The sequence below is a fragment of the Cupressus sempervirens genome, chromosome 6 (assembly GCF_028749045.1).
Source record: "Cupressus sempervirens isolate cs-2001-9-10 chromosome 6, ASM2874904v1, whole genome shotgun sequence".
Classification (NCBI taxonomy): Eukaryota; Viridiplantae; Streptophyta; class Pinopsida; order Cupressales; family Cupressaceae; genus Cupressus; species Cupressus sempervirens.
This window is the reverse complement of record NC_143123.1, coordinates 8,573,054-8,600,900: the sequence shown is the minus strand read 5'-3', so window position 1 is coordinate 8,600,900 and position 27,847 is coordinate 8,573,054. Positions and strand designations below refer to the sequence as shown.

At 36.8% G+C, this 27,847-nt stretch overlaps 1 protein-coding gene across 6 annotated transcripts in view; it reads left to right on the top strand.

The window, feature by feature from the left end:
• The window catches only part of LOC149550746 (DUF21 domain-containing protein At2g14520-like), a 147,171-nt gene that overhangs the window by 62,409 nt on the left and 56,915 nt on the right, over positions 1–27,847 (top strand). For all 6 annotated transcript variants that reach the window (XM_089786304.1, XM_089786299.1, XM_089786301.1 and 3 more), the window contains 5 exons: positions 10,189–10,328; positions 10,435–10,522; positions 21,772–21,845; positions 24,204–24,385; positions 26,380–26,645. In XM_089786304.1, the coding sequence (XP_089642430.1) occupies positions 10,189–10,328; positions 10,435–10,522; positions 21,772–21,845; positions 24,204–24,385; positions 26,380–26,645 (750 nt within the window). The remainder of the gene's footprint in view (positions 1–10,188; positions 10,329–10,434; positions 10,523–21,771; positions 21,846–24,203; positions 24,386–26,379; positions 26,646–27,847) is intronic.

Below are 27,847 nucleotides of genomic sequence, written 5' to 3'. Positions count from 1 at the left end.
CAATTTGGGAGTTCAATCCGTACGCTGACTCTTGCAAAATCCGTATGGTGGAGGTCAGGATTGATGCCGTTTCAAGTCCGTACATTGTTTATGGAATCCATACGCTGCTCAATCATCCAAAAATTCGTATGCAATTCATTAAACTTGGACTTATAAGCCTTTTTTTTAAAAAAACCGTACAGTGGCATTCCTATAAAAATCCGTACGGTGGCATCCATTAAAAAGCTGTACGGTACCTGCCCAGGACCGTACGGTGCTTTCTTACGTTTTTTTATTTTTTGTTTCCTTTTTTTTTTCTTTTTCTTTTTTTTTCTTTTTCTTAATAATATAAAATATACAGTAGACTTAATTTTCCACTCGAACTTCGCCATCCTGCAATGACGAAGGGGTCGTTTGAACTTCATTCTGCGACGAGGGAGTCTTCCAGCCATGGTAAATCTTCATCTTCGAGTCATTCACTACCTGAGGCACTTCTTGTCCATCCAAAGTCCATAATTTTATTGCTCCATTGTCCCCTACCTCACGGCTCTGATATGGCCCAACCCATCTGACTTTGAATTTGCCTGGTTTAAATTCATTCCTTCTGTCATATTTCAACACCCACTGACCTGGTTGGAACCTGTTCAGTTTTAGGTGTTTATCGTGCCACGCCTTATGCCTGTTCTATGTTACCTCTGTGGCCTCTTGTGCTTGCAATTGTTGCTCATGAAGTTTATTTAAAGTACACGATCTCTCCATCTGGTTTTTCATATCGCCCAATTTGTTCCCGAAGCTCGGTACCATGGACTTCGTTAGCTGCCCCTTCTTGCCATCAATAACACCTCCACTCCGTACTGCTGCAACTTTTATTAAACTCCTCTTTGAACCCTTCCTCTTTGTATCATGTGCAGACCGTATGATGTGTCTTCCTTGCTGCCGGCACCTTTCTGCTACATTTGTGGTTTGACATAACATTTCCTTTCTTTGCGGTCGTACGGTGGAATCTTTCCTCCTTTTGGGTTCATACTATATGTTCTTCCCTTCAGCTTCAGCCATAACTGCCTTTCCTTCTTCGGCTTCTCATATTGCTTCAGACATTCACTTCCTTCTTTCTTATCTTCATCGACCCTTAACATATTACAGCTCGGAAAGAGTTCGTAGTCCTCTATCTGCTAGTGGTAAAGACCGTTCACTGAATCCAGAGTGTCGTTTGTCAATCCTTCTTCCAATCGCAGGACTCCCTCCTGATCTGGTTCCATATTCTGCCTCCTTTCATCCTCTTCTTCTTCGGAATCTGATGATAGAGCTTCTTCCCTGACCATTTGAGTGTGTAGATCGATGACGTACTTCCGCCCTTTGTTTTCAAGTGATAAAGTATTTTTCTTCTAGTCGTGCTTCGCCTTGGCTTGTGTCAGCCACCCCCGGCCCAGAATGGCATCATATCCTCTCCGCTTCAGTGGGATCACGATGAAATCCAACAAGAATGGCTGTGTTCCAATCGTCATTGGTTGTGTTGTCAAGACTCCCAATGGCTTGATTCCATGTTGATCGGCCATTAGTAGCTGGAATGTAGGTGGCCATAATGTCGATTGTCCCAACCTTTTCCAGGTGTCTTCAGACCCTCCATTCACAATTGTTTCCGTCAATACAGTCCCGAGAATTCCCATTTCGATGACTGCTGGATGGCGTCCGGATGAGAGGGCTAACAACATCCGATCTTCTGCACTTGCGCCACTTTCCTTCTCCTTTTTGTCTGCTATACTTACTCTACTTTCCTTCTCCCTTCCATGTTCTCCTGGTAGTTTAGCAGTAGGAATGATGTTTGTGAGTGCCAATCGGAGGTGAGGCATAGTGAGCAACAGATCATTTATCCTGACGGGTACCTCGGCTTGCAGTAATTGTAGTACAATGTTCTGTTCTGCGTAGTTCCATACGGAGGTACCAGGTGTGTCCTTCAGGTGTGCTGTTTCTACCTGCGTTGCTCTCTAGATCTCTGCGCGGGCTTCCTCCAGTGTCTTCTTTTCCTTTGTCGGATCAGGGTAGAGCTTCGCCTGCTTCCAAGTGATTGCCAGGACTTCTTCCTCGTCCATCCCGACAGTAATCAAGTTTACTTCGGACTTTGGGCACTTAGCATCGTCATGATCGCCAGGTCCACACCATCGGCATAGCAACTTCGGTGTGTTCGCCGTTGTGCACTCTCGGGCAAAGTGACCCCAAAAGTTACATGCGCGCCATTGAACTATCGGCCGACCATTCGCATCATACTGAATTCGACTCCTCCCGCCCTTATTGTTGTTGCTGTTATTGTTGTTGTTGTTTTGATTGCGCCAGTTGTTTCTGTATCCGCCCGATGTGGCACCTTCCGTACTAGTGTTCCCATTCCCTCCTGACACGGACGCTTCCTGCGTGAGGAACACTTGCTGCGGTGTTCTTATTTTCAGATTGAAAGGGCATTCCTTTACCGAGTGTCCCATAATCTGGCAAATCTCACAAAATTGATCTTTCAGACAGGATCCCTTCGTATGGCCTTCTTTCTTGCACTCCGTGCACCATAGCTCATTGCCCTTAGTCTCCTTGTTCATGTTCTTGAACTCCATCATCCGAATCATGTCCTTCTGGAGGGCACAAACCTTCTTGTTGCTGCCCTCATCATCACTACTATCTTCTTCTGAAGATGCTTCGTCATCTGAATTGGACGAGCTGCTCTTCTTCTCCTTCTTCGTCTTCTGGTCACTTTCGAGGTTCATTGCCCGATTGTATGCTTTAATGTATGTCGATGGTGGCACAATCTTCATCTTCTTTCGCAGCTTCGGGCGAAGGCTTTCAATGAACCGTCTCTTTTGTAGCCCATCAGCCGGCTTATTCTCCATTTTATTGATCAGGTCCTTTAACTTCCTGGCGAAGATTCAAACTGTTTCATTCTTTCCTTGCTTAGTATTGAATATCTCCGCTACAATCTCATTATCGTCTCGCAATATTTGAAATTCCGCAATAAATTCCTTCTTAATATTATCCCAACTGTTTAACTTTTGTGGATCTGTCTTAGTAAACCAATCAATTGCAACACTCCGTAGGGTAGCGAAAAATTGTTGGATCCATTCGTTTGTATCTGTTATGCCATTTGCCCTCCAGATCGTTTCACATGTTTTATAATGTCGGATTGGATCGGCGGTTCCTTCACCATCAAATTTAGGCCTTTTGGTCCTGCCATTATTACTAGATGTTGTGGGTTTTGTTGTGTACCTGCGCTGGTTTGCACTCCCGCGTTGTTTTGCACTCCCGCGCTGTTCTGCACACCTGCACTATTTTGCACACCTGCACTGTTTTCGACACCCGTGCTGTTTCCGACACCCACGTTGTTTTCGATACTCACGCTGTTCCCAACACCCGCATTGTTTTCAACACTCGTGTTGTTTTCGACAGTCATCAACATTCGTGCTGTTTTCGACAGTCGCGCTATTTGGTGAAGACGGGTTTTTGTCAACCGAAGCTGTCTGTTTCGGAAGTATATCTCGGACGAAGAGTTCACTGCACGCTTGTGCTCCCTCGGCACTCCGAGCTGTGCGAGTTGATCCCCTTCCGTCTGGATTCTCTTCCCTCGGTGTATGCAGGTTTAGAAACTCCTCCCTTGCTTCTTCCACCAAATCGAGTTGCTGTCGAGTCTCTTCCAACAATTTTTTAGTGCTTTTTTGGCCGTCGGTAACTTGCTGAAATCTCCGTCTGCGTTCAACCTGTTGTGCCAAAATTAAATTTTTCTGCGCTCCGCGTAATTCTTCCTTTTCTGTCAACTTATTTTTATTGTTGTTCAACTGATTCGGCATTTAATCTTCATTTTCCTGTTATCGTACTAGGTCCATCGGGCAACGGCGCCAAATGTTTTACCATATTGGGTAAAGAAATCAACGCACAGACAATAGATATGAATAGCAGAACTTCTTATTATTATTCGCATATGCCAAAATAGTACATTATGCTCGCTAAGATCTGATGATTACAATGCTTCCCGAAGGGGGTATAAATACTTTCTGAAGAACCTTCCCGAAGGGGTCCATCGACTACATGACAATTACCAAAGGGCCCATCGGCTACATAACAAGAACCTTCCCGAAAGGGTCCGTCGGCTACATAACAAGAACCTTCCCGAAGGGACCCGTCGGCTACCCAATATTTACCTACGACAGTGGTGTGCATAGAATGCTATTCGAGGACAAAGGCCCTCATGGGGGTTGACCCAAGTAGGGGGGATGTATTGCTTGTATATGCCATACCTAATGTCGTGGAAGAAACATTCACTTGACAAAGGTGGATGAGCACAAAATGGCAAAACATCATGACCCTCCCATGGCACTTTATAACTGAGTGCAAGTACAAACAAACACAAGGTGTACAAGATCCCAGATATGCAAAAGTAGGCACTTTATCTCAGTGCGTTTACAGAAAAAAGAATGCAATAGAAGAGAAGTATACAATACTCAGAAGTCAGAAAGAAGAGTGAGCGAAAAGAACAAAAGAAGAGATCCCAGGACTTGTAGAATCCAAGTAAACCGCAAGAGTGCGAAAGTGCAAAACTCGGAGGAGAAAGAACCTAGAGCAGAATCTGGATAAAAGACCTTTGCAACTGAATAACTCACAAAACCAGCTTTCCAACAATATTTGGCGAGCCCAAAAAAGAGTCCGGATGCTCAAGATATGCCTCTCGGAGTGCAAAGCAAAACATCCGTCTTTGACTGCCAAAATAGGCAACCAAACTGCATCAAAACCCAAAAACACCTATACCATCATCTTCGTCTCGGAACCAACTTTCCGGCGCATTTTTCAGATCGAAAAAATACGTCCGTATGCTCAAGTTATGGCAAAAAAATCGACAGGGCCTCTGAAAATGCATGAAAAATTATTTTTTTAATAAAAAACAATTAAAAAAACAAAAAAAGGCGCCACCCCTGCGCCACCGGCGGAGCGGCGGCCAGGGTGGCGGGAGGGCGGAGCGCCGCCGCCGCGGTGGAGGAGGAGCGCAAAAGAGCGGCTGAGTCGCAGTGGTTGGCAGAGGTGGAGCCGTAGCGGCCACAGAGCCGCTAGCGGTCTGCAGGACCGTTGGCGGTAACCGTCGATGGTTTACCGCAACCGCTAGCGGTTTTGGTGATCGCCAGCGGTTTTCCTAATCGTCGCGGCAAAAAAACCGCATTTTTTTCAACTTTTTTGCGAATTTTTTATTTCGCAGTGCCTTGGATTGCGTGCAGAGGCCATACGGCAAAAAAATTTGTCTCCCAGATCAACGTTGTTCAAAATGGACAAGTTTTATATGAATTTTGGAGTTTTTGGGCACTCTGAACGCAACGGTGATGTCCGTTTGAGCCCAAAGTGACCAGAAACAAAGGTCCCCCCTAAATCCACATAAAAAACTTCTGAAACCCTTGAAAAACTCCTACTTCTGAAACACTTCAACAAAACACGAACAACGAGCAGCAAGATGGCTCTGATACCATGTTAGATTAGGTGAAAAACTAATCTCCCAAGAACACTTGCATGCATAACCCTGTCACATGGAAAAAGCAAAGAACAGAAGCAAGAAAAAATCATGGAGGCCAAAAGGCCGGAGACATCTTATGAACATGCAAAGAGAAATCTCTATTATGATCCAATAAGTGAATGAAAAAATACAAAGAGGTGAATCCTTATAAAAGGAATCACAAAGCCCTAACTAGGTTTGCGCATTATAAGTAATATAAAATATTAATTATATGCACCTAAAAGCAAGCTTAAGAACTAGAGTAATAAACCACTTAATTAACTAAATCAAGATGATCTAATCAATAAGTGAAACAAAATAATTACTCTAACAGACCCAAGTAGGGGGGATGTATTGCTTGTATATACCATACATGATGCACCTATTCAACTCTTGTTAGGGGGAGGAGATGGGGAGGGGCATCAAGAGAGTACTAGAAGGGATGGCCATCAAAATTCCAACAAATCCAAGTAGAGTTAAGGCCTTGACAAACCACCCATGAGCACCACTAGAGGAGACAAGCAATCGACTCCAAGGAGCAGTCGACAAGTTAAGGGTACTAATGTCTTCCCTCATGAGGGTAAACAAAACCACAAAGGTGATGAAAGAACCAAATCAGATCAAAGATGGCTTCAAGCCTAAGGGTGTACCCTGAATTGAGCAAGGACAATATGATGAGGAATGGATAGCTTGCACCCAATGATGCACTGAAGAAGGGTCTAAAAATGTGCTCCATAGAGGCCCAATTTGACCCCAACAAGGAAGGTCCCCAGTGAGCCCAAACAGTAGAACTGTAGAAATTTGTAAATCAGAGAATAGTGTCCGTGAGGGTCATCTTGGACGTGGTGTCCAAAGCATTGTTTCTCAAGAAGATCCAGATAGTCATAACCCTTGTTGATACACAATTGAAGGTTAGGCCTCATGCCAAATTGAGGGCTAGAGAACTTGACCCCTAGGTAAGTTTATGAAGATGCGATCTTCACTTTGATGCCCCTATAAATGAAGTAGAGGTGAGAGGTCTTGAGCCCGTTGAAAACTATAACCTTGGTTCTCTCCAAATAAGAACCCATTGGCAAGAAAGGAATATTTGTGGGATATAGTGAAACATCAAAATCCTACAGAATGTACATGCCTAGATAGAAACAAAATTGAACTCAATAGATATGTCATCTTTGAGGAAGATATTGCTTTTAAAAGATCCAAGGGTTCTCATGAGATAGAAATTCAAGATTCTCTTAAAGACGTGGATGAGGATCTTGCCCCTGAGATTTTGAGGGAGTCTTTTGAAGAAACCATAAATGAAAATCAGTCTCCTCTAGTAGAGGAACCCATTAACAACAAAAAGAGACCACTTTGGGCTAGAAAGATGATCGAGGAAGCTGGGAATTATGCAACACCCAAAGGAACTTTTAGAGAAAGTAAGAGACCCCACAGTTTCTCCATCTATGTTTCCCTGATGAATGAGATCATTACTTTTGAACCAACTAGTGTTATAGAAGCTCTCAAACATCATGTATAGAAAGAAGCTATGACAAAAGAGTACCGGTCCATTGTAAAAAATGATGTGTGGGATACTGTACCAAGACCAAAAGAGAAATTTGTTGTCTCTTCCAAATGGCTCTTCAAAATCAAATATGCTGTAGAGGACAGTATAGGGAAACACAAAGCTTGTTTTGTTGCCAGAGGTTTTCAACAAAAGGAGGGTATCAATTATGAAGAGACATTTGCAACTTTGCTCGGTACACCTCTGTTAGAGCATTAATAGCTATTGCAGCAGCTAAAGGCTAGAAGATCCATCAAATGGATGTGAAAACTACATTCCTAAATGGGACCATTGAAGAAGTCTATTTAGAGCAACCTGGAGGTTTTTTAATAAATAATGCAGATTCACATGAACGCAAATTGAAGAATGCCCTATATGGATTTAAACAGGTCCCCAAAGCTTAGTATGAGAGGATTGATCACTATCTTGTGAGACTAGGGTTTTCCAAGAACGATGTAGATCCAAACCTCTATTTTAGGGTAACTGATGGTGATATGTTAATGCTTATTTTATATGTTGGTAACCTGCTAATCATAGGAGAAGATTACCTTTTCACTCAATCTAAGAAGGGCCTGGCCTCAGAGTTTGACATGAAGGAATTATGCATTTTACATTACTTCCTTGGGTTGGAAGTCTGCCAGAAATCAGATGGTATCACTCTTAATCAAGGAAAGTATACTACTGATATTTTGAGGGGTTTGGGATGTTGGACTGTAGACCCATGTCTACACCTATGGAAACCAATTTACACAAATTGAAGGAAGCTGCAACAGAATCAAATTTTGCAGATCCCACTCTCTATAGACAGATAATTGGATCATTGATAATCTATAACCAAAATAAGACGTTTTAATTTTTTCCCCTTTTATGTAGCAAATGCAATTAATTGTCTAGGAGCTAGAAACTAACATTGAAGTCAAAGTCCTTTTCGAAAACTAAATTTGTTGAAGAATAGCCGATTGCTTCCTTTTCTCTTTCAAAGCAGCAATGGAAGAATGCAAAACAATGATAAAGCCTTTCTCTTTTTCTAAAGAAAAAATAAAGAAACAGTTCGGAAATCCTTAATTTCATTTTCTGAAATCATTACAACAATAATAAAGATGAAGGTTTTCATCTTTTCAACACAACTTCTAACAATCAGAAAACAAAAATCAAAGAAAGGAAAAACAATTTTGGGATCAATTTTCCTTCAATCAAACAGATGCAAGTAACAAATGAATTTCTATTTTCTGTTTTAGATCTTTCTCATGTTCTCAAATTTGACTGTGTAAGTTGACATAAATCTGAAACATTGTCCTGTTTTTTAGAAGCAGTTGAAGTTTTTAATTTGATGTTTTCAAAGATCTTTGAAGCAAAAAGAGCAGCTTTTAAGTAGTATTTTCAATATGTTTTACAATCACAAAGAATAGTTTTCCTAATAAATCTGAATAAATTTAAAAAAAACTTCTTCCTACAAGATTTTCTATAATTTAAAATCTATTCTAATCATTCACATCTCTTTCACAAACAAACAACAGTTTAACTAACCAAATAAATCTACTTTAAATAAAGCAAATATAATCTAAAATATATACACTTGGGATTGGATTTATCCGTCCATGAAGCAAATTGAATGGTATGAGAGGGGGTCATTAGGAACACAGCTGAAGCTTTTGTTCTTCTTCCCTTAACTTATGGAACTCTCCAATAGTGAAAGAGCTGGGCAAACATGATTGTAAACATTGAAATAAATGCTTGTAGGGGCTTTATTGTGGCACGAAAGAAGTAGAATGGAGGTTTTGAAGTTATTGATGGTCACAAACTTGTATGGAGCTAGAGCTATTCAATCAGCACTGACCCACAAGACTTGGTAATGGGAAACCCTTTCCATACTTAAGGTCTCAATTCTCTCCAACAAGAGAAGTTAGACCCATTAAGTCAAAAAAATTCAGAGTCATTTTCAGTAGTCATACCTCTCAGAAACAACATGTCTCAATAGAGCAGTTTTGAAAATGCTGCGGCAATTTTGTAACTCCCCGATGGTTTTGTAACAATTTTGTTTTAAAATGGGAGTTTCATCTCAATGCCAACAATCAAAATGCAATTAAGACGGTTCTAGATTTCTTCTACCAATCTCATTTTTGGGATCTCCTTGTACACAAGGACATTTCAACACTTATTTAAGGACAAGAGGGAGATAATTGAACCATGGGAGGAAGGTCTGAGCAGAACATTCAGAAGTAGAATTGTGTCAAAATTCATTCTATGGTTTTACCATTGTCTATGTAACCAAGTGGAACAAATGGCAGATTGTATTCCACTTAATTTTACAACTAATTATACTCTTAGGACATGGAATTATAAATTTGTAGAAGTGTAAGTGCCACTACCAAGATGGTTTTTCCAGGGAAAACCTGTGTTTGCTTCTCTTTCATTGAACTCTTATCTTTTAAACACTTTTGGTTTCAATATTAGTAGTGCAGTCCATAGTTACTGAGATCGGAAAAATATTGTGATTTGTGGTGCTAAGCCTTTGGCCTGTGCAGTTTTTTATATTTTGAGATTGGACCGAATCATTAATTTATTGTTTGTCATTTATCCCCACCCCACATCCACCACATCACCAGGTCAAAAACAATTCTATGATTTTCTTTACTTTATATCCTGTTCCAACTCTAACCTGAAACCATATTTTCCTTATCAATAGAAAAACACTATCAATTGGTTTGCTAATTTATTCCCAAGGACTTTTTCTACTATGGCCCTGTCCATTAAATCAATGGCTCTTTATTACTATAAGAACATTTTGATGAGATCTTACATTTTCTCACTTCCTTTTCTCCTTATCAAGCAGCATTAACATTGATTGGCTTCCCTCCTTGTACTTATTTCCATCTTTAGGATTTTCACTTGTTTTGGAGTTCCCTTAGTTTTTTCCTTTTATGCAGTAATGCATAGTTCTCTACCTTTTGTAATTGTTTTCTTAGAGTTGCATAGTGTGTCCCCATGCTCTTTTCAATAATGTACTTATGCATAATAGGTTAAGCATGTTTCTGTACTTGATTCATGATCCATTCTTTGTGGCATTTAAACATGTTGTGTCAATGAGATTTTATTAAGATATTGCCTGAACATTTTTTTCTAAGACATTTGAAATTACTATTGAGGATTATACATACAGGCTGGGAAAGGAGGAGAGTTAACACGTGATGAGACAATGATAATTGGAGGAGCTTTGGAAATGACGCAAAAAACTGCGTTGCATGCTATGACTCCAATTTCCAAAGCTTTTTCTCTAGATGTGAATGCAAAACTTGATATGTATGTAACATCTTTATCAGTTTGTTTTTGCAGTTGAAATAATGGCATTTTTTAATGGAATGATTGCTTCTCCATTTTCTTCGCTAAATAAATTATTCTCCTTCAGGCATACAATGAATTTAATAATGTCAAAAGGGCATAGTCGAGTTCCCATATACTCTGGTGCTCCAACTAACATCATTGGCCTTATTTTGGTAAGTTTCTATTTTTAGTATGGCTTCAAAGTGTTTTTGCAAATTCATAGAGAAGTTATGTGATATTTTAGTACTTCGAAACATAAAGTTAAATTTTTCTATTTTTTAGTTCTCAAATATTGTTAGCTTTAGCATTGTGCTGCATTTTAGATATTATTATTATATTATATCTTACAGATTTGTTTGGGAAACAAGGTTTCTGATTATATATATACTAATAAAAAACCCTATAACTTAGAAATCTATTTTTGACTGGCCATAATTTTAACAGTAAAGACCAAAAAGTGGCAATTGCTTTTTTATATTTGGGCCAGGCATTACATATGTTTAAGTAATTGTAGTCATAAATTGAGTATGGTTGCCATTTTTAGTTAATCAGCCCTATAAATTGTAATTTGTAACAATGAACTGATTTAAATCTACAACAAATGAAAGATTTTATTTGAAAGGTGTAAAGCATTTCAAAACCGAGTTAATTATGATAGATTACTTGATATGATGATTCAAATAGGTTTGATGTAGTTGTGATACCCAAATGCAGACCAAATAGTACCTTAGAAACAAACAGCCAAAAATCGGGTAAGTGAAGAGAAGGTTCTTAAAAAATTTGAATCACGTTAATTTTTTAATGAATGATATTTAATATGTTCATCAAAGTAAAATAAAATTTCAAAAGATACTTGATAACTATAATATCATGTAACAAACATAAATTTTTACGAAAAATTCAGGAAAAGAATGACTTGAAACTTGAAATGCTTGAACTCACATGATTATATTTGATATACATTGCCTTTTCCTACCTCAGACCTTACCTCTTTAGCCTGTATGTGCCAAGATGGCTTTTCTACACCATCAGTATATTGTGTCCCTGTGGGAGAAGAAATCAATGGAGTGACTGGTGCCTGCTGGTCATAATCTGCGCAGTTGGAGTGGGCAGCCAGCCACCCATACATCCCAGAGCTTTGAGCCACAGAATAAGAGAAGTGTTTTCTGTAGCAGGTCCAAGGCCCACTGGTTGGAATGTTCTCACACACCATAAGAAAAGAATTGCATGAGAAAGGCAGACTCCAATATATTAATGGAAACAAAGAGGTTATATTTACCAGTCGGTAGGTGCTGCCGTCCAGTTCAACGATCCAGCTGGCTTCATTGCAGAGGGCCTTGAGCACTTCGTTATTAATGCAGTTCTTTGGAAGCCTGTAATCTCCATAAAGACGAAGCCCAGAAAATATTGTGGTGCTCTTCTTCTCCTCTCCTGTTTCATGTTCCTCTCTTGCTCTGCACTGCGTGTCAATCTATTGGCTGATGTCACCATTACCTCCATGCAGAACACAACAGAGGAGCACGGTAGGGGCAGACTGGAAAGGGAAAGCTTATTTGCACAATAGAGGAAAATGGTATTATCACAATTACAGAATGGCCATGTTTAGCTTTTAGGAAGGAAACGGCCCAGCAGAGAAGGAGGGCCTGCTTTGCTTTAACTGGGTAATTGGAAGATAAATGTGGCCTATTTACACTTTCCAAAAGTGAGGACTAGATTATTGTGGACAGTGAGAGCTGCAAGTGAACAAGGAAGAAGTGTCCAAATAGTTGTGAGTTTTATAAGGATGGACCATAGACTCGATGGGAGTAGAGAACGATTGGGCAAATAGTATCATCATCTTCTGACATATTTTTGAGGAGTTGATTAATGACAAGATATCTACTCATACCTAGGCAATGAAGAGGACAATAATAAATGGTATCATGATAATTTAATTATCTGTGATCATGTACACCAACGATAATCAAGGACATGATGAAGGAAAGAAATGAATACGGATGGATGATCAAGTCGATGAGTATTATAGTTTTAATCCTTCTAAGCTTAATCAATGGTGATGATAATGCAATGGCCATCTCATGTTATTGATTATAGAATCTATTACGACAAGCGTACTATGAAGACTCGATGATTATGGAATCACCAGTGATTACTATAACTAGTAGTTCATAAAAGAATCAATAATATTACAAATCTTAATGATATCCCAAGCAATACAATTAATGGTTAAAGGACATGCAATGCATCTCTTACCAAGAGGCTCGGCGCGTCATTATATAGAGGTGGAATCCTCCACTCATTGTGCCAAGGCAAAAGAAGGTTGTCATCATGACAAATAGAGAACAAGATATTATAAGATGAATCTTGGTACTCATCAGAATGAGAAAGGAAATGAAATATATATATATATATATATATATGGACTAAGTTAAATTGTCATTCCCAAGTGCAATCCAAAGCCTAATTGGTAATTTTATGATAAATCAAGCATATGCTGATTTTACAACCTTGTAAATTTTCTGAAAGAGAATCCCATAGGCGTTTTGCTACTGATTTGTATGCAACAAACTTGTTCATCATGTGCAATCCAAAACTCTTCAGAATCAAGATCAGCATTAACTCTGCTTGTAGTATACTTTGAGGTTATTCCGTCCTCTGAGACCAAGTTTTCATGTTCAGTAAGGACATTGCATCCCATTTGCTCCAGATTGCACATGATCTTTGTTTAAATTGATTGACAATCTTCGAAGGCTTCCTAAAACTTTGTTAGAAGTTTTACCAGCATCTCTTCTTTTTGGCCCATGAGTCCCTGACATTTGTAGAGCATTTTTGAAGATGGAATGACTTGACATGCAATCATGCCGTCTAGATCAGTATGAGCCATTTGACCCCAATCGCATAAAATCTCTTTTAAGGTATTGGCTTCTTGATTCAAAGATGCAATTAGGTCATGTAACATCTCTTTAACACTTTTGATATGTTCAAGAACTTTGATCGCATCTTTGATGGCTTGAACTCCTTTAGAGACAACTTCTTCAAACCAAGTTTTTGCTGCTTCAATTATCCATTTTCTCCCAATGTGTCTGAGATGTGGTGACTGTATGTTGTGAAGATTGCTAACGAATGACCTCATTTAGGCGAGTAACCTCCTACTTAAGCTGATTATTCTTCTCTCACAACTCATGATTGATTTTTGACACATTGGCAAGTGCATCTTGGGCATCCTACAAACACCCCAGCCGTGATTGTTTACCAAGTTCAATTTTTCTGAACTTGTAATTGGAATAGTTAAGTTCCTCAGCTGGTCTATCTACCAAAGGTTCTACAATTTCTGCACACTTAGTCTTCTCAAAGTCCACAACAATCCTTGAAACAATCTTGTCTTTCAAAGATTTAGTTTTAGTTTTCTTAATTGGAAGGTTATCTGGAGGTACTATGACCTTTCTTCTCTTCATAGTGATTTTCCCCAACCATCAAGGCAAACGAAAACCCTCATTTGCTGAAACAGGGACAGTGGCTACCATAGACATTGATCCTAATTGTATTTCCGTTGTGACTGTGCATGCTTCAGTTTGCACGGTTGAATTCATGGGTGCTTGATGAGAAGATTCTGTCATGAATATTTTGAAGCTAGCCATTGAGGTGTCAAGTTGGGAAACCTGACCTTCCATGAGAGTTGGGAAATCTTCAAACACATTTCCCAAATTCTCACATTGCTCAACTGTGAGAATAGGAGTTGTCGAAGAGATGGGGAGTACCAACATGTTCACTTCTAAAGCAAGGATGGAAGATGTTAAAATGGTGGAGAATGAATCCACATCGTTGTCGATATCATCCAAGAAGGGTGTTTCCTGAATGGATGGACCTTGAGTATTTGTTGGCCGTGGAGGAGATATGATCATGATCTCTCCTTCCTCTTCATCTTCTTCATCAGACGCTTCTTTAGATTAATGAGCCTATACGGGCGCCTGAGAAGATTATTGAAGTGATTTTGATCCCTTTCTGCCTTTAAGCTTAAACTTGAGAGATTTAGCTAGAAAAAGGAAGATGTGCCATCTTTGCTAGTAATCTCCACCCGACATGTCCTTCCAACTAGTCCAAAATGATCACAATCTATCCCAAGCTTAGGATATACTCTCTTAAGATGATTAATCTTCAACCACTTGTTAGTATTTGCCAAGATGGATTGGAATCTATCAAAGATAGAAACACCTTTGTGTTGCCAATGTATAAGAAAAGGACACTGCTTGTCAAAGTTTTCCTAATGATAGTCTGGATCAAGAATGTCGCCATCATCCTTAATCTGAAAATTAGATGGAATCTCAACCATGTTGAGGTCAATGATTTGTTGCAATGTGATCCTGCAGTAATCCATCTTCATGATATCTAGTTCTGTTTGTAAGTCAATCCATATGTCCTCTGTGCATCAGTGAATGTTCTTTTGATCTTTGAATGCATTCCTTGTTAGTCAAAATCAAACCTAGCTTTGAATTTCTTCAATTTGATAAGCTGAAGTTCTGCCTCCATTGTTTTCGCCTTGCAAACTTAGTTGAGCATATATTGACCAATCATCAAGGGCTTGGCTGTGGTAATACCAAAACATGGCCAGTGTTGAGTATTTTGATGTGTTTGCACCTCCATGAGTTGTTTGGCCAACTCCATCAGAATGATTTTATTAGTAGCATATCTTGGTAAGGTATATGGTTCTCCTTTGAAATAACCAACTCTCAAATACGTGAAAGTTGGAAGCTGCAAAAAGATGTAACCAAATTGATTTACCTTATTCCAAGCTTCATCTGAAACTCTTTTGATTACCATCTGTTTATCAAACTGACACCTGAAATGTTCAAAAAATGCATCTTAGACTCTCCTATAGTGATATTTGCTTTGTGTCAATGTGATTTGATCATAATAGTTCCAAATAGGAACTTGAAGCCGATGGTTTTGGTCTTAAGACTAAAATGTTGAGCACATCCTAAGACGAATTTTGGTTCTAGGGCAGCCATAGGAAAAGTAGACACTAGATGAATGTTACTTCTCTTGATGTGTCTCATTTCCCTGTTAGAAGGAGCTTCGACCCTTTGTAAGAATACAGCTATGTCAACATTTCCAATCTCTATGTCTGATACTTGATCCAAATGAGATGAGACATAAGATGCAAACACATGAGCTAACTCCTTGTCATACTGTTACTTCATCTTTCCTTTGGACTTCATAGATGTGGGCATGTCTTGTGCTGCAACATGAAAATTCCAAAAGGTGAATACATCATCGGAAGGTATTGATTCCATGAAGATGTTGATTTTTGATCAGCAAATGTGGATCTATGAAGAACAATACGTTCTAAGTATTGATTAGATACTCATAGAACATATGCAAAAGCTAGGATACGAAATGGAAAACATATGCAGAGGGCCAAAACGGGACTTAGGAGGATGGAATGCATGTGAGCAAGGATGGGTTTCATGTAAATGCTTTAGGAATGTAAGCTAGGTGCATGAGGATACGTGCAAATGATGACTTTGGTATTTAAAGAGTGACCTTTTACCAAAATTGGGTTCTCCAAATGTAATTACATTTTAAGTGATTTGCATGTCATTGTGTTTGATGAAAACATGTAATTAGGTTCGGAGGATGTAATTACATGTAAGTAGGTATGGAGGATGGAATGGCATGTAAATAAAAATGGAGGTAATATGTTTTGACTTGAGTTGGTGAAGTATGAAAATATGTGTTGTAACTTGTACTTGCATAGAAAGGTGGAATTTGAAATAATATAAAATGCTCTTGCATTCTTGGGAAAGAATCTTTAGCCTTTTCGAAAAAAGGAAATCAAAACAAAAAGCAAACAAAAAACAAAACTACCCACAAAACAAAAACACACCTTTGGTTTTTGACTCAAACATGACAAAATATCAAGTTGCTCTCCTATATGCAATTTTGAAATTGGAATTTGGGGAAATTCCAAGCATTTGAAAATAGAAGTTTTCATCTTATTTAAAGGAAATTTGCAAAATACATGGTGTGTTTTTGAACATGTGTACAATGATAAGCTAAAATATGCAACAAAATAGAAAAGGTTTGAAAATTTCTACTTGGAGCTCAATGAGCCAAATGTGGAAGATTGAGGGGTTTGAATGAATGACTTTCCTCCAAATTCAAATTTCTCAAAACAACTCTTGACTATTTTAGTGTTTGCAAATGTGATCTTCCTTGATCAATGCATGAGGCGTTGTTGTATGGAAATGCCAAAAATGTGGTCTTCAATAATTCCCAATACAAAATGTTTGTGAGACTCATGTATTTGGGACGTTTTTGGGTAAAAATATCCCCTTGCTATGCAAAAACATGAAACATTTTTTATTGAAGGGGTCAAAAACGTTCCTTCTAAATGCATGTATATGCTTCCAAACTCAAAAACATGTGCTTGTCTTGAATTGATTGAACTGGAAAAGAAGATTCATGGACGTTTTTGCCAAAAATGCAACCTTTCTATGCAAGGAAATGCATCGTTTTTGTCAACAGGATGCAAAAATGTGGATGCCAAAAGCAAGATTATGCGTGGACTCGAATAGAAAATGCATGAGTTGAAATGTTAAATTGCACTCTATAGAGGCCTTTACATGTTTAAAATGGATACATTTGGAGGTTGAGACGGTCAATCACATTCTCCAAATGCATTTGCATGTTTTAAAATACATACAAGCAGAAAACAATGCAAATCGCACTCTCCATACTCCATTACATATTTTAAAAATATGTATAATATAATATGCATTGGACATTTTTTGCCGTAGAAGGCAAAAACGTAGACTTGGGATGCAATTACATGTTTTAGAATGCCAAATCGCACTCTCCCAAGGGCATAACATGTAAAGTTTTAATATGTAAAAAGACATTTCCAATCCAATCGCATTCTAGGATGAACATTAAATATTTTTAAAAAGTTAGCTTTTTATTTGTCTAAGTTCATAAAATAACTTTTTAGTGCAAATCGCACTCTTAGGAGGCAATTACATGTAAAGGAGATTTTCCATGCAAAATGGACTCTAGGAAGTCCATTGCATGTATTTTTAGTGCAAATCGCACTCTAGGAATGCTTTTACATATAAATAGACATGTATGTTGAGTTTGCACAACTTAAATTACCAATTAAGCACATGTTTAATTAATTTTTGAAGAAATATCTCTTAATTAGGTCAAAAATAACATTTACACTTTATATAAATTAATATATAATGTGCAAATATTATTCAAAAAATAACATTTAACTTAGATGTTTTGAAATAAAATATAAAATAACTCTAAAAAATAAATCGAACTATATAGTTAATAAAGTCACTAAAGTGAGAACTTAAAAAGCAACTCAACATGAAAATATAACATAAAATGCTCTATAGTCACTTAAGTGATAGATTTAAATGATAAAGTAACTTAAACGCATAACATAAAATCAATTAACGTTATATTTTTCAAAAAGTGAATGTCAACATTAAAATATAACATGATACTTTAAATATGCAATTGCATCTAGAGAGTCCACCTTTTTGGCACTTAAATGATCATATCTTTTGATTGCCAAGTCCGATTAAGCCCTAAGATATACTAAATCAAAGGGAAAACTCAAGCAAGGGATTGAACAAAACAAAAGACCAAAAGAAAATAAACACACTAAAAAATGCGAAAAAGGATGTCGAAGGCTTCAAAAATCAAGTATAGGCTCAATAAAATGAAAAACAAAAAGGACTTCATGAAAGCCTTCAGTAAAAGGATTCATTACTACAAATTGAGGTTGATTGATTGATCAATGTTAACCAATTAGAGAAATGTGAAACTAAGTTAAAAAGTTTCATACTATTACCTACATTTTGTGGTGACAAAATGTAGGCCAACAAGCCATATTGTGAAAATGTAGGTGGCCCATCCTCTTCTTCCACAACCAAAGCTCATCTTCTTTCATCATATAGCTATTTTCACTTATGACCTCATTGAGAATGTAGAGATTTCTATCCATTCTATAGGCATCAACAATTATTTTTCCATCTTTCAAAATTTTGCGTCCTCCATAATGGTTTGTAAAGGTGTGCCTTTTGTCACACGTTTGACTCACACTTAGTAGATTATGCTTTAGTCCTTCAAAATACAATACATCTTTTGTTTTGGTTCTTCCATTGTCTAGATTGAGTGTACCTTTTCCTCTTATGTTTCTATAGCACTCTCTCCAAACTTTACAGTTCCTTCATCCACCTTTTCAAAGAGAGGAATTGTTCTTGATGCTAGTCATGCGAGTTAAACATCTGCTGCCAGCATACCATTGGTTTCTCTCTTCTTGAGAATTTAAAGCAACTTGTATGAGCATAGAACTCTCCTTCATCTTTAGCTCCTTTTTTCAAAGTTTGTTTGGTTTATCCTGTTTAGAAACATGCTCTTTCTTTTTTTGGTGGCATAAAAAAGGTACTTTTGTAGAACTTAGCTACATTTTCAAAGTTGTTACACCTATAACATATGATGTTATAATCCATTAGAGGAGAAAATGCATTAAAGTTCCTCTTTCTACATTCTAATGCTCTATGACCATATTGAAGAGCTCAGTTCACTAGTGTTCAATTAAGTGTCAAGTTTGTGAACCACTTGATTTGTCATTGAAAGAGTTAGTTGGAGTCTTAATTCGCCAAAAAGGAGGGAAAGAAGATAAGTTTGTTTGAAATGAAGGAAAATTGGCATCAATGGGTTCCTAAGTTTGCAAACTCATTGAAAATGCCAAAATCAGTTTTGTGAAGGATGATTTCATTGAAACCCAAATTCTACAAACTTTAAAATTGATGAAAGGGAAACATAAGAGATTCCGTAGTTCCTACGGATGTTGAAGCTTGATAGCCCAGAAAATTAAATTATAAAGATAGCAGAATAGATGAAGGGCTTTTGATGCAAGATCTGCACAAGTCCAAACACTGGTAATAGAGTGAGAACAAATGTGTGAACATGCTTTCAAATGATCTTTAAGATCCATGATGACACATGGGACAAAGAGATGTCATAGAGGACAATAATTCAGAGTATCGGGATTTAGTTTTGGGGTATTCGTCATCTCTGTAACTTCCTCTAAGTTGTGTATAAAAGGAATTGACAAAATTAGAAGAGGCATTTGCATCTAGCTGAGGGGGAATCTTGGTAGTTAGATGTGGATCAAATGAGTCTAATAAGCTCGAGGGAGAGGGAAGAGGTTGAATGGTTTTGGGAAGCTGATAGAAGAAGGAACTCAGTAAGAGGAGTGCCGAAGGTGGTTGGCATGTGCGAGTATTAGAGAGGGAGAGAACTAGAAGGCCATATAACGATGCGTGTGTAATATAACGAATGATGCCAATTGAAATTTTTAAAGCATTTGAATAAAGAAATTCATAGGGTGTTGTGGTTGGGAATATTCTTATGAGTTAAATGAATTGTTTTGTGAGCTTGTTATATGGTTGCATGATGGACAATGTGATAATACCTCCCTGTAACAATCTACATCAATTGTGTAAATATACTTCATTATATTATTATTATATTTGGGTACATTCTAACGTTAATAATTAAACCAAGAGGATCTGAAGGTTTAGTCACAGAACATCCCTTGAAATTGATGAAGGGTGCTCCCCTTAATACCACAAACACATAATGGAAATACAGAAACAACAACAAATTATGAGAACAAAATATGGGCTTATTATCATCTCGACAAATGTGGAATTATAGAATTTTGAAATAAAATATGCAAACCCACACTGGCACCTTCCTTACAATAATTTGCAAGACAAAGCTGTGAACTATTACCCTAGAATTGTCCTAGACAACCTACATGCCTTCTTTATATAGGCAGTTGTCCACTGCCTGGGAAGTTTCTAGACATTTAACCCTAACCCTTGAGGCCAACCACCCCTAAAATTACATATAGAGTTTGCTCAAAACAATTATGAAGTTTATTATGGGATTTTCGGGTGGCCCAACTTCGGAAAACCATAACTTGTGAACCATTGAGTCGATTAGCTATTATGATCCCATGACGAATTCTTCAGCTTCTAATCTCTAGTGCCGAAATGGCGCATGCTCAAGTCGAAGGAGTTTCAGACCCCATTCGGAGCCTCTCAGGCCTTTAAAACTGAGCCTAAAATTTTTGTACCAAGTTTTCACACAAAAATCTACAATAGCTATATGAATACTCATGATATTGTAGTGAACCTCAACTGGCAGTTTGATATATCCAAGATGAACCTCCACCTTTGAAATTAGAACAATCCGAGTTGGTATGACTGACTTACTAAGTAGCAAGCTTTCACAAACAACAACTCTGCAATGAGACAACCCTTATTCAAGAGACATAAAGGAAATATTTTTGGGTGATGAGATTGCTCTTACACCCAGGATGCTCCTGCATTAGAAATGTGCAAAAATGGGAAGGAACATTTGCACAAGCATAATCAATTTCTGCCATAGGACATTCAAAATTATCGACGACAGTTCTATCACCTTTAGTTTAGCTATGTTTTCTACACTCACAAGCATAGATGTTTTGGCAGCACAACTTGGAGGATTGAACTTGTCAAATACATACATTCTAGCTAATATGATTCAGTATAGGGTTTTGAATATAAAAAACATTATACAGCCATGTCTCTCATTTATTTGTGTTGATGATTATTGGATTATGGTTAATGTAATGGATTCATGTTGATGTTTTTTCAAACCCTTATAAAAGTGTTAGAAGAGCAAATGTCCATTAAAGACATTATGATCCCATACAAATACATCTCACGTTCATCTAGAGGAGGGTTTATAGAATAACTTTGTCCAACTAGATAGACAAAGGAAACTTGGAAGAAATCAGAGAGAGTCAAAGTTAAGTAGAATCCAGAGTATAAGAACTAGGATGAAATTGAAAATTACAATAAGTTTTAATATATCGAAAAATATTTTTCAATTGAATGCATTTTTTTAAGTATAATTGATACATTTATATTTTTCTTCGGTCTTTCCATGATATATCATCATAGTTTGTCAAATATCTTAATTTGAAGGTTCACCTTTTAACTACATTCAAGCGAGACATTTTGAAACCTTGATTGTGAAGTGTGCGTAATATGTAGATTCATCAGACTTCAACATAAGATAAAATGAAATATATCAGCATTCTCATTAGCCAGGCAGTGTAAACTGTAAACCACCATTATGCTATGATAATATTACATTGGATTTTTTTCTTCCCATAAATTATCTATATGTGATGTGACCTGTTACAGTGACATGATGTCTCTTGCCAGTGCTTTTAAGGACCCTGTTCCCATTCAACTTAACTAAGAAGTATGAGTTGATAATAACTTACCTTAGTATGCATTTATGATTTATTTCAATAACCTCACTTTTCTTGTCATCCAATTTCTTATAGGTGAAAAACTTGCTCACTATTCGGCCCGAAGATGATACATCTGTAAAAGATGTGACCATTCGAAAAATTCCCAGGTGAATTGTTGTTAAAATGGTTCTTGTTGAGCTCTACTTGTCTAGCGATTTTTAATTCCTCTGCATCAATGATTTGTCTTTGTCAGATTTAAACATATTTTATAATAACTTCTTCTTTACCTGCATTGGAGAGTAGATAATATGGAATTTTTTTTGCAGTCCATATTACAGACTCTTGACATATAAATGACACTATTATCCAAGATTGATGCAACTTTCACTTATCTTGCACTAAGTAGTTTAATTCAAAACAACTGATCATTTTATTTTAATCTAAATACTAATAGTAATTTCACCTCTAAAAGATGGCCAATGCTCAATAGTCCAGCAGTGTGAAATATTTGACTGGAGTTCATACAGAGATATATGGCGATGTGCCCTCAACAGTTATCTGTCTGTCCCAAGCATATCATGTTTCAGGGATGCTGAGACATGTCAGAAATGTCCCTGAGCTGTCCCTGATATACGCTACAAATATCCTCAAATCAGCACTCAGCTGTCCAGGGACATTAATGATATCCTTTAACTGTCCCGGACACCAATCACAATTTAAAAAAAAACTGGAATCAAAAAACATTTAAAATGGAATCAAATGACAATGGAAAGCATTTGTGTTTTCTTCAATAAATTCATCATCTTGAAGACATACTCATTGTATATCCAAAGATTAATAATATTGAGAAGTGTAGAAGGACCAGGCCTGCAAATTTGCAACAATGAAAATCTGTACTAGGGCACATTGGAAAATCCCATAATGACAAAGAAATGTTTTCCAAAGCCTAACAACAAAACTTTAAAGATTTATAAGGTTCAAGGTCACACATAACTGGTAAAAAACTTTCACATCAATCAAGTGGATCTGATAATTAGTTCCCATTTGTGCAGAAGCTTGCACATCCACAACCATTTATGTAGAGGGTAGTTAATTTTGATACAAAATGGAGATGATGGGAATAAAATTTGGGAACGAATTTCAAGATTCTGATTTTGATGCAGGCAAAGATGATTCATAATTACGACTCATCTAGTTACTATGTTGTTTTTATGTTTTCATACATTTTGCAGTTGTAGCATTTTACCTTTTTGTTGTGTATGCACATTGACAGTGAAGACTCAATGAAAGAATGAACTTTTAAAAATTGTTAAACTCTTATATGAATTCTCAATTCAGCTACGTTATTTGATACGTTTATTAATATATAATGATTTTCGTGAATGTCTTATCATATGGACAATTGCAATTTCCCATATTTTGAAATTTCCCCACGTTAAATTTCCATCCCTTTCTGTTTTCCCAAAAAAAGACCTCCCCAAAATGTGTCCCTGTGTTCCTGCCAACCCTATCCAGCAAACAGTGGAACATGGAGTCTATATTTACCGGACCAGGTCATTGTATCTGTTTTCAGGGCCCTAACTAAGTTATGTATATAAGACATTGTGATGATGCTGAAATCCTCTACTCCTGGATAATGTTGCTGAAGTTCTACTGTCTATGCTAAAGCTTTAAATGTTTATGTTATGCTGGCTTCTAAATCCCAATCCAGGTACAATTAGTTTTAAACTTAGTTACCGGATTCGTGTAATAGATCCCGGATCCAGATTCGGGTCCGATCCGGGTCTGTGATCCTGCCTGTGGATCCGTTAGGATCCACGGCCCAAGGTTCCTGACAGATCCACAGGCAGAATCAAGGATCCAAGCATGAATCCTGAGGATCCAGCATGAATCCGTGGCAATACAAGGCACAAAAACATAAAATCATGAATGTGAATGTTCTGATTTTCTTTATAATCATAAAAATAGATCAATTATCAAGTATACTAGATTCATAGATGCATACTAGAATCATATATTCATACTATGAAATGATTTCTCTTAGTTTTTAGTATATATAAATATACACGAATTCTCCATGGATCATTATTGGAAGAAAAAAAATCCTGAATCCACGGATCCGATTCGCATACCTGAATCTGATTCGTTTCACGAATCGGCAACTAAGGTTTTAAAAGAATGTTGTGCTAGAAGGAAATTTGCCATTTATATATTAGCCTAATATTTCAATCCTGATTAAAATTTTATGTACACCATATTCTATCATTAAGAAACTAGAAAAGACAGAAAAATCTAGATCATTTGTCTAGCAAATTGATGAATCACAAAAGCATTAGAAATCTTTCAGCTTAGAAGCGCTATAATTTTGATGTATGTTTCTAGTTAGTACTGTAATATATTTTTGTTTCTGATGGTTAAAGGTTTCTAGTTGGTTCTGAATCCAATATTTTAGTTAAGTTTTCATGAATGTTATAGGTAATGTGGAATCATTGCATGTGATTAGATTCTATTGAATACTGTTTCAGGGTTCCAGATCATATGCCTCTTTATGATATTCTCAATGAGTTTCAGAAGGGTCATAGCCACATAGCTGTAGTTGTGAAATACAGCAAGGAAAGAAAAGAGACTCTTAACAGAAATAAAATCTTGAAGGGTCTGGCAGAGAGGAGACTGAGAAGCAAGAGGCATAAAAGACGCTCTGTCACTGGTAATGAAATTAAACTTGACTTTTTGAATTCTAATAATTAGATATAACAAGGTCAGAGTGGAGAAAATACTGCCTGATTTGGACAGGAAGTTTTCATGCAGGGCCATGTAAAGGCTATTTTTTTAGAAATGCTTTTAATTACAATGGTATCTATTGTATTGTGTTTTTGGCCCATGCTCGGTTGCTGATTAAATGGATTCTAAATTTCTTATGTTTTATTTCTAAATCATGTGTATCTAGTTATGATATCATATGAAAATTTTCTTCCTGTAAATAGCTGTGAATTACCATGGTGCATTTTTCTATTATACAACTCTTTTAATCCAACCAACGAAGCATTTGAGTAAAAAATTAAACTAATGGTTCACATGCCAGTAAACATCATAAACGTGAAGTAAGGAAAATAAATATGTCTTCTTTAAAGTTGAGCAACTAAAAGGATTGTTGGTAGCTCTGCTTGTAACATGTGAGTAAAAGTACCATACATGAACTTTAAAGTTATATAAAGTAAAACTAAATTCATCCCCTGCAAATTTTGTAAACTTCATCCACTGACCTGCATGCTTTTGGGGTGTCAAATGGACAAGTTATGCCCTTATCTTTGATGGGTGTATGGAAGTAACTGCCCCATGCTCCTGCTTTGAATTTCAAGTCATATGGACCTTGTTTTGTCTTAGTCATCATGAAAATACAATAGAAGATATTTTTCCATCTTGACGGTTGAAACAAATGCATTTGATCTGTGGGTTCTTGTTAGCATGTGAGAATATGTCACTATGTTATAGTGAAATTTCATGTCGTTTGACCTTATATGATGAAGTTATTGTCTATGATCTGTTGGTCTGGCTATTCTTGAGTATGTTTGGAGAGAATGGTGGACATTTGTGTTGAGTTTTGCTCAACCTGGACCTAGTAATATTCCATTGGAAAACAGCAACAGAAGCAAAATATAACTTCAAACTGCTAACACAGAGATGCAAATACCTACTGCATCTAAGATTGAACATATCATTAAAAAATGAATCATAGTCTACATCAAAAGATAAGTTATAGAATGTGCTTATCGTTAGGTATATGCATACAGAACTAGGTTGACAGACGTGCACATATGTTTATGTACTTTTGTTCTGAAATATTCGTGTACATATATGTAGCCATTCATCTTAGGACTCACATTATTTTGCAACTATAGCCTGTTCATTATTATTGCTTAAATTTAATAGATAACTTTTGTATTTTCTATACCTCCTCGAGTCAACATTATTATTGTAGAAATATTTCCCATCTTCAACTCTGGTCACAAAAAACACTATTGCTTTAGTGAATCCAGTTTCATTTAAAAATAATTGCAATGAAGAATTGGTGCTTTCAAAATTTAGGTGCAACTAAATCATCATTCTCAGCTCTACTGTGTGTACAATTTATGAAGCACTTCCTACTGAGTCTGACATGCCAGTATTGCCTTTTCTTCCATAACTTGCTTAATTTTTTCTTGATATTAAATTGGCAAGCCATACATATCGTTCTTACATCATTAGGTCATCTCCAATGTGAACAATGCTCTGCAACTTCAATTTTTTTATGCAATACATATTTATACTTTTAGATGCTCTTGTTTTGAATTGGCAAGATATAATGATGCCTCCATAAGTCACTATGGAATTGAGACAGTTATATAAGTATGTTATTTGATTTTTGAATCTCTTTCCTTACACTTCAAATCTCACCGTAGTTGCTGGTATATTAATGTAGATGTGAAATAGTTCATTAGGGCTATGGAATTTCTCATTTGAAAACAGATGTATTTGACTTAATAGCTACAAATTTTAGTAGTAGCATTGTTTATTCAGAGTAAGCCATGAAATATTTTCAGTGCATCTTTCCAGTGTTATATATAGTGAAACCTCAAAAAGAACAGTTAGTCTGGGTTTTAACTCTTTTCCCCCAGTTGCCAAGGAATTTCTTTCATTTAATGAACATGATTAATTTTGCAGGTGACCAGCATTCAAAGTCTACTACTATAGATATTTCTGATGGTGTTAGACAGGAGGCATCGATAAGCAATGCTCAAGGATTAAGAATGGAAGGAGATGCACAAGGAGGGGAGCAGATCCCCACTACCCCTAGATCCAAGAAGCGGGATAGAATTGGCTCTGAGGATATTCTAGATATTAGCACAGATTCACTTCCAAGCTTCCGTGACGATGAGGAGGTAGTTGGTATTATAACAATGGAAGATGTGATCGAAGAACTTCTACAGGTTACCTTAGAGAATTTGATTTAGATTTATTATTTTCTGTTTGGAGGATAGAGGGAAGCAAGAAGATAGTGCAAATTATATGTCACTAATCATTATAACATGCATATTCTCCAATTTTTTTATTTCTAGTTTCTTACATCACAAATTTTATCACATATCACATATTTAAAATTTGAATGGATATTCAGCCCAAATTAGATATCATTAATCATTATAACATGCATATTCTCTAATTAGTTTATTTTCTAGTCTCTTGCATCACATTTTTTATCACACCATACATGTTTAATATTTTAAGTTGCCGATTCGGGTTTGGGGACGGATTCAGGTTTGGGGTTCGGGTTCGTGGGTTCGGGCAAAATTGTTTTTCCACATTTGGTTTTGTGGGTGGGTTTGTGAGTGTATAGATAGATAGATAGATATGCCAAACAAAAAAAAAAAAAAAAAAAAAAAACTCGCATAATTGTAAAACTAACTTATTAAGTCATTTCATGTTATGAATATATCAATGTTACTTGATTATTGATTAATGCCAAATGTCAAAGATAAACATTAAATACTCACTCAATAATCTATGTTAATGTTGTAAATAAAATCATACATTGAATTACTAAAATGCAAAATGAAATTTCAAAACATAGACTACTTCATCAAATTGATAGATAACAAATTATAATTTAATAAAGTTTGAAACATGGTGATAAATCATAAATGAGTCAATGACAAATGTTTAAACATAGTCTATAAAAAATGCAAATGCCCTTCAAGGGTCAAATGGGTTTTCAAAATATGAGGGATCAATGGCTTCATCCTCATCTATATCATTTTCCTCATCATTGGTACCCAAACCGGTTCCACTAGCCCCAGATGCAACCACATCCTCCTCCTCATCCTTGTCAACATCTAGCAAGGCAATTCTAGATATATCCTAGATAGTCATATCCAAGTTAGAAGTCTCGGGTAGTACATCCCACAACTTCTCTAGTCCCTTCTTATATCCTGGATCCTTGCGTGATAGGAGGCGCCAGTTGTTGTGAATAAATACCAAGGCCTCTACTTTCTTCAAACCCAACCGGTTACGCTTCACTGAGTGGATAAAGGAGTATGTACTCCAATTCTGCTCAGCAGTAGAAGAGCTCGCAACCTAGAGAGACAACCAACACAATTTAAAAAAAATTAGAAATTGTAATTTTCCAATACAA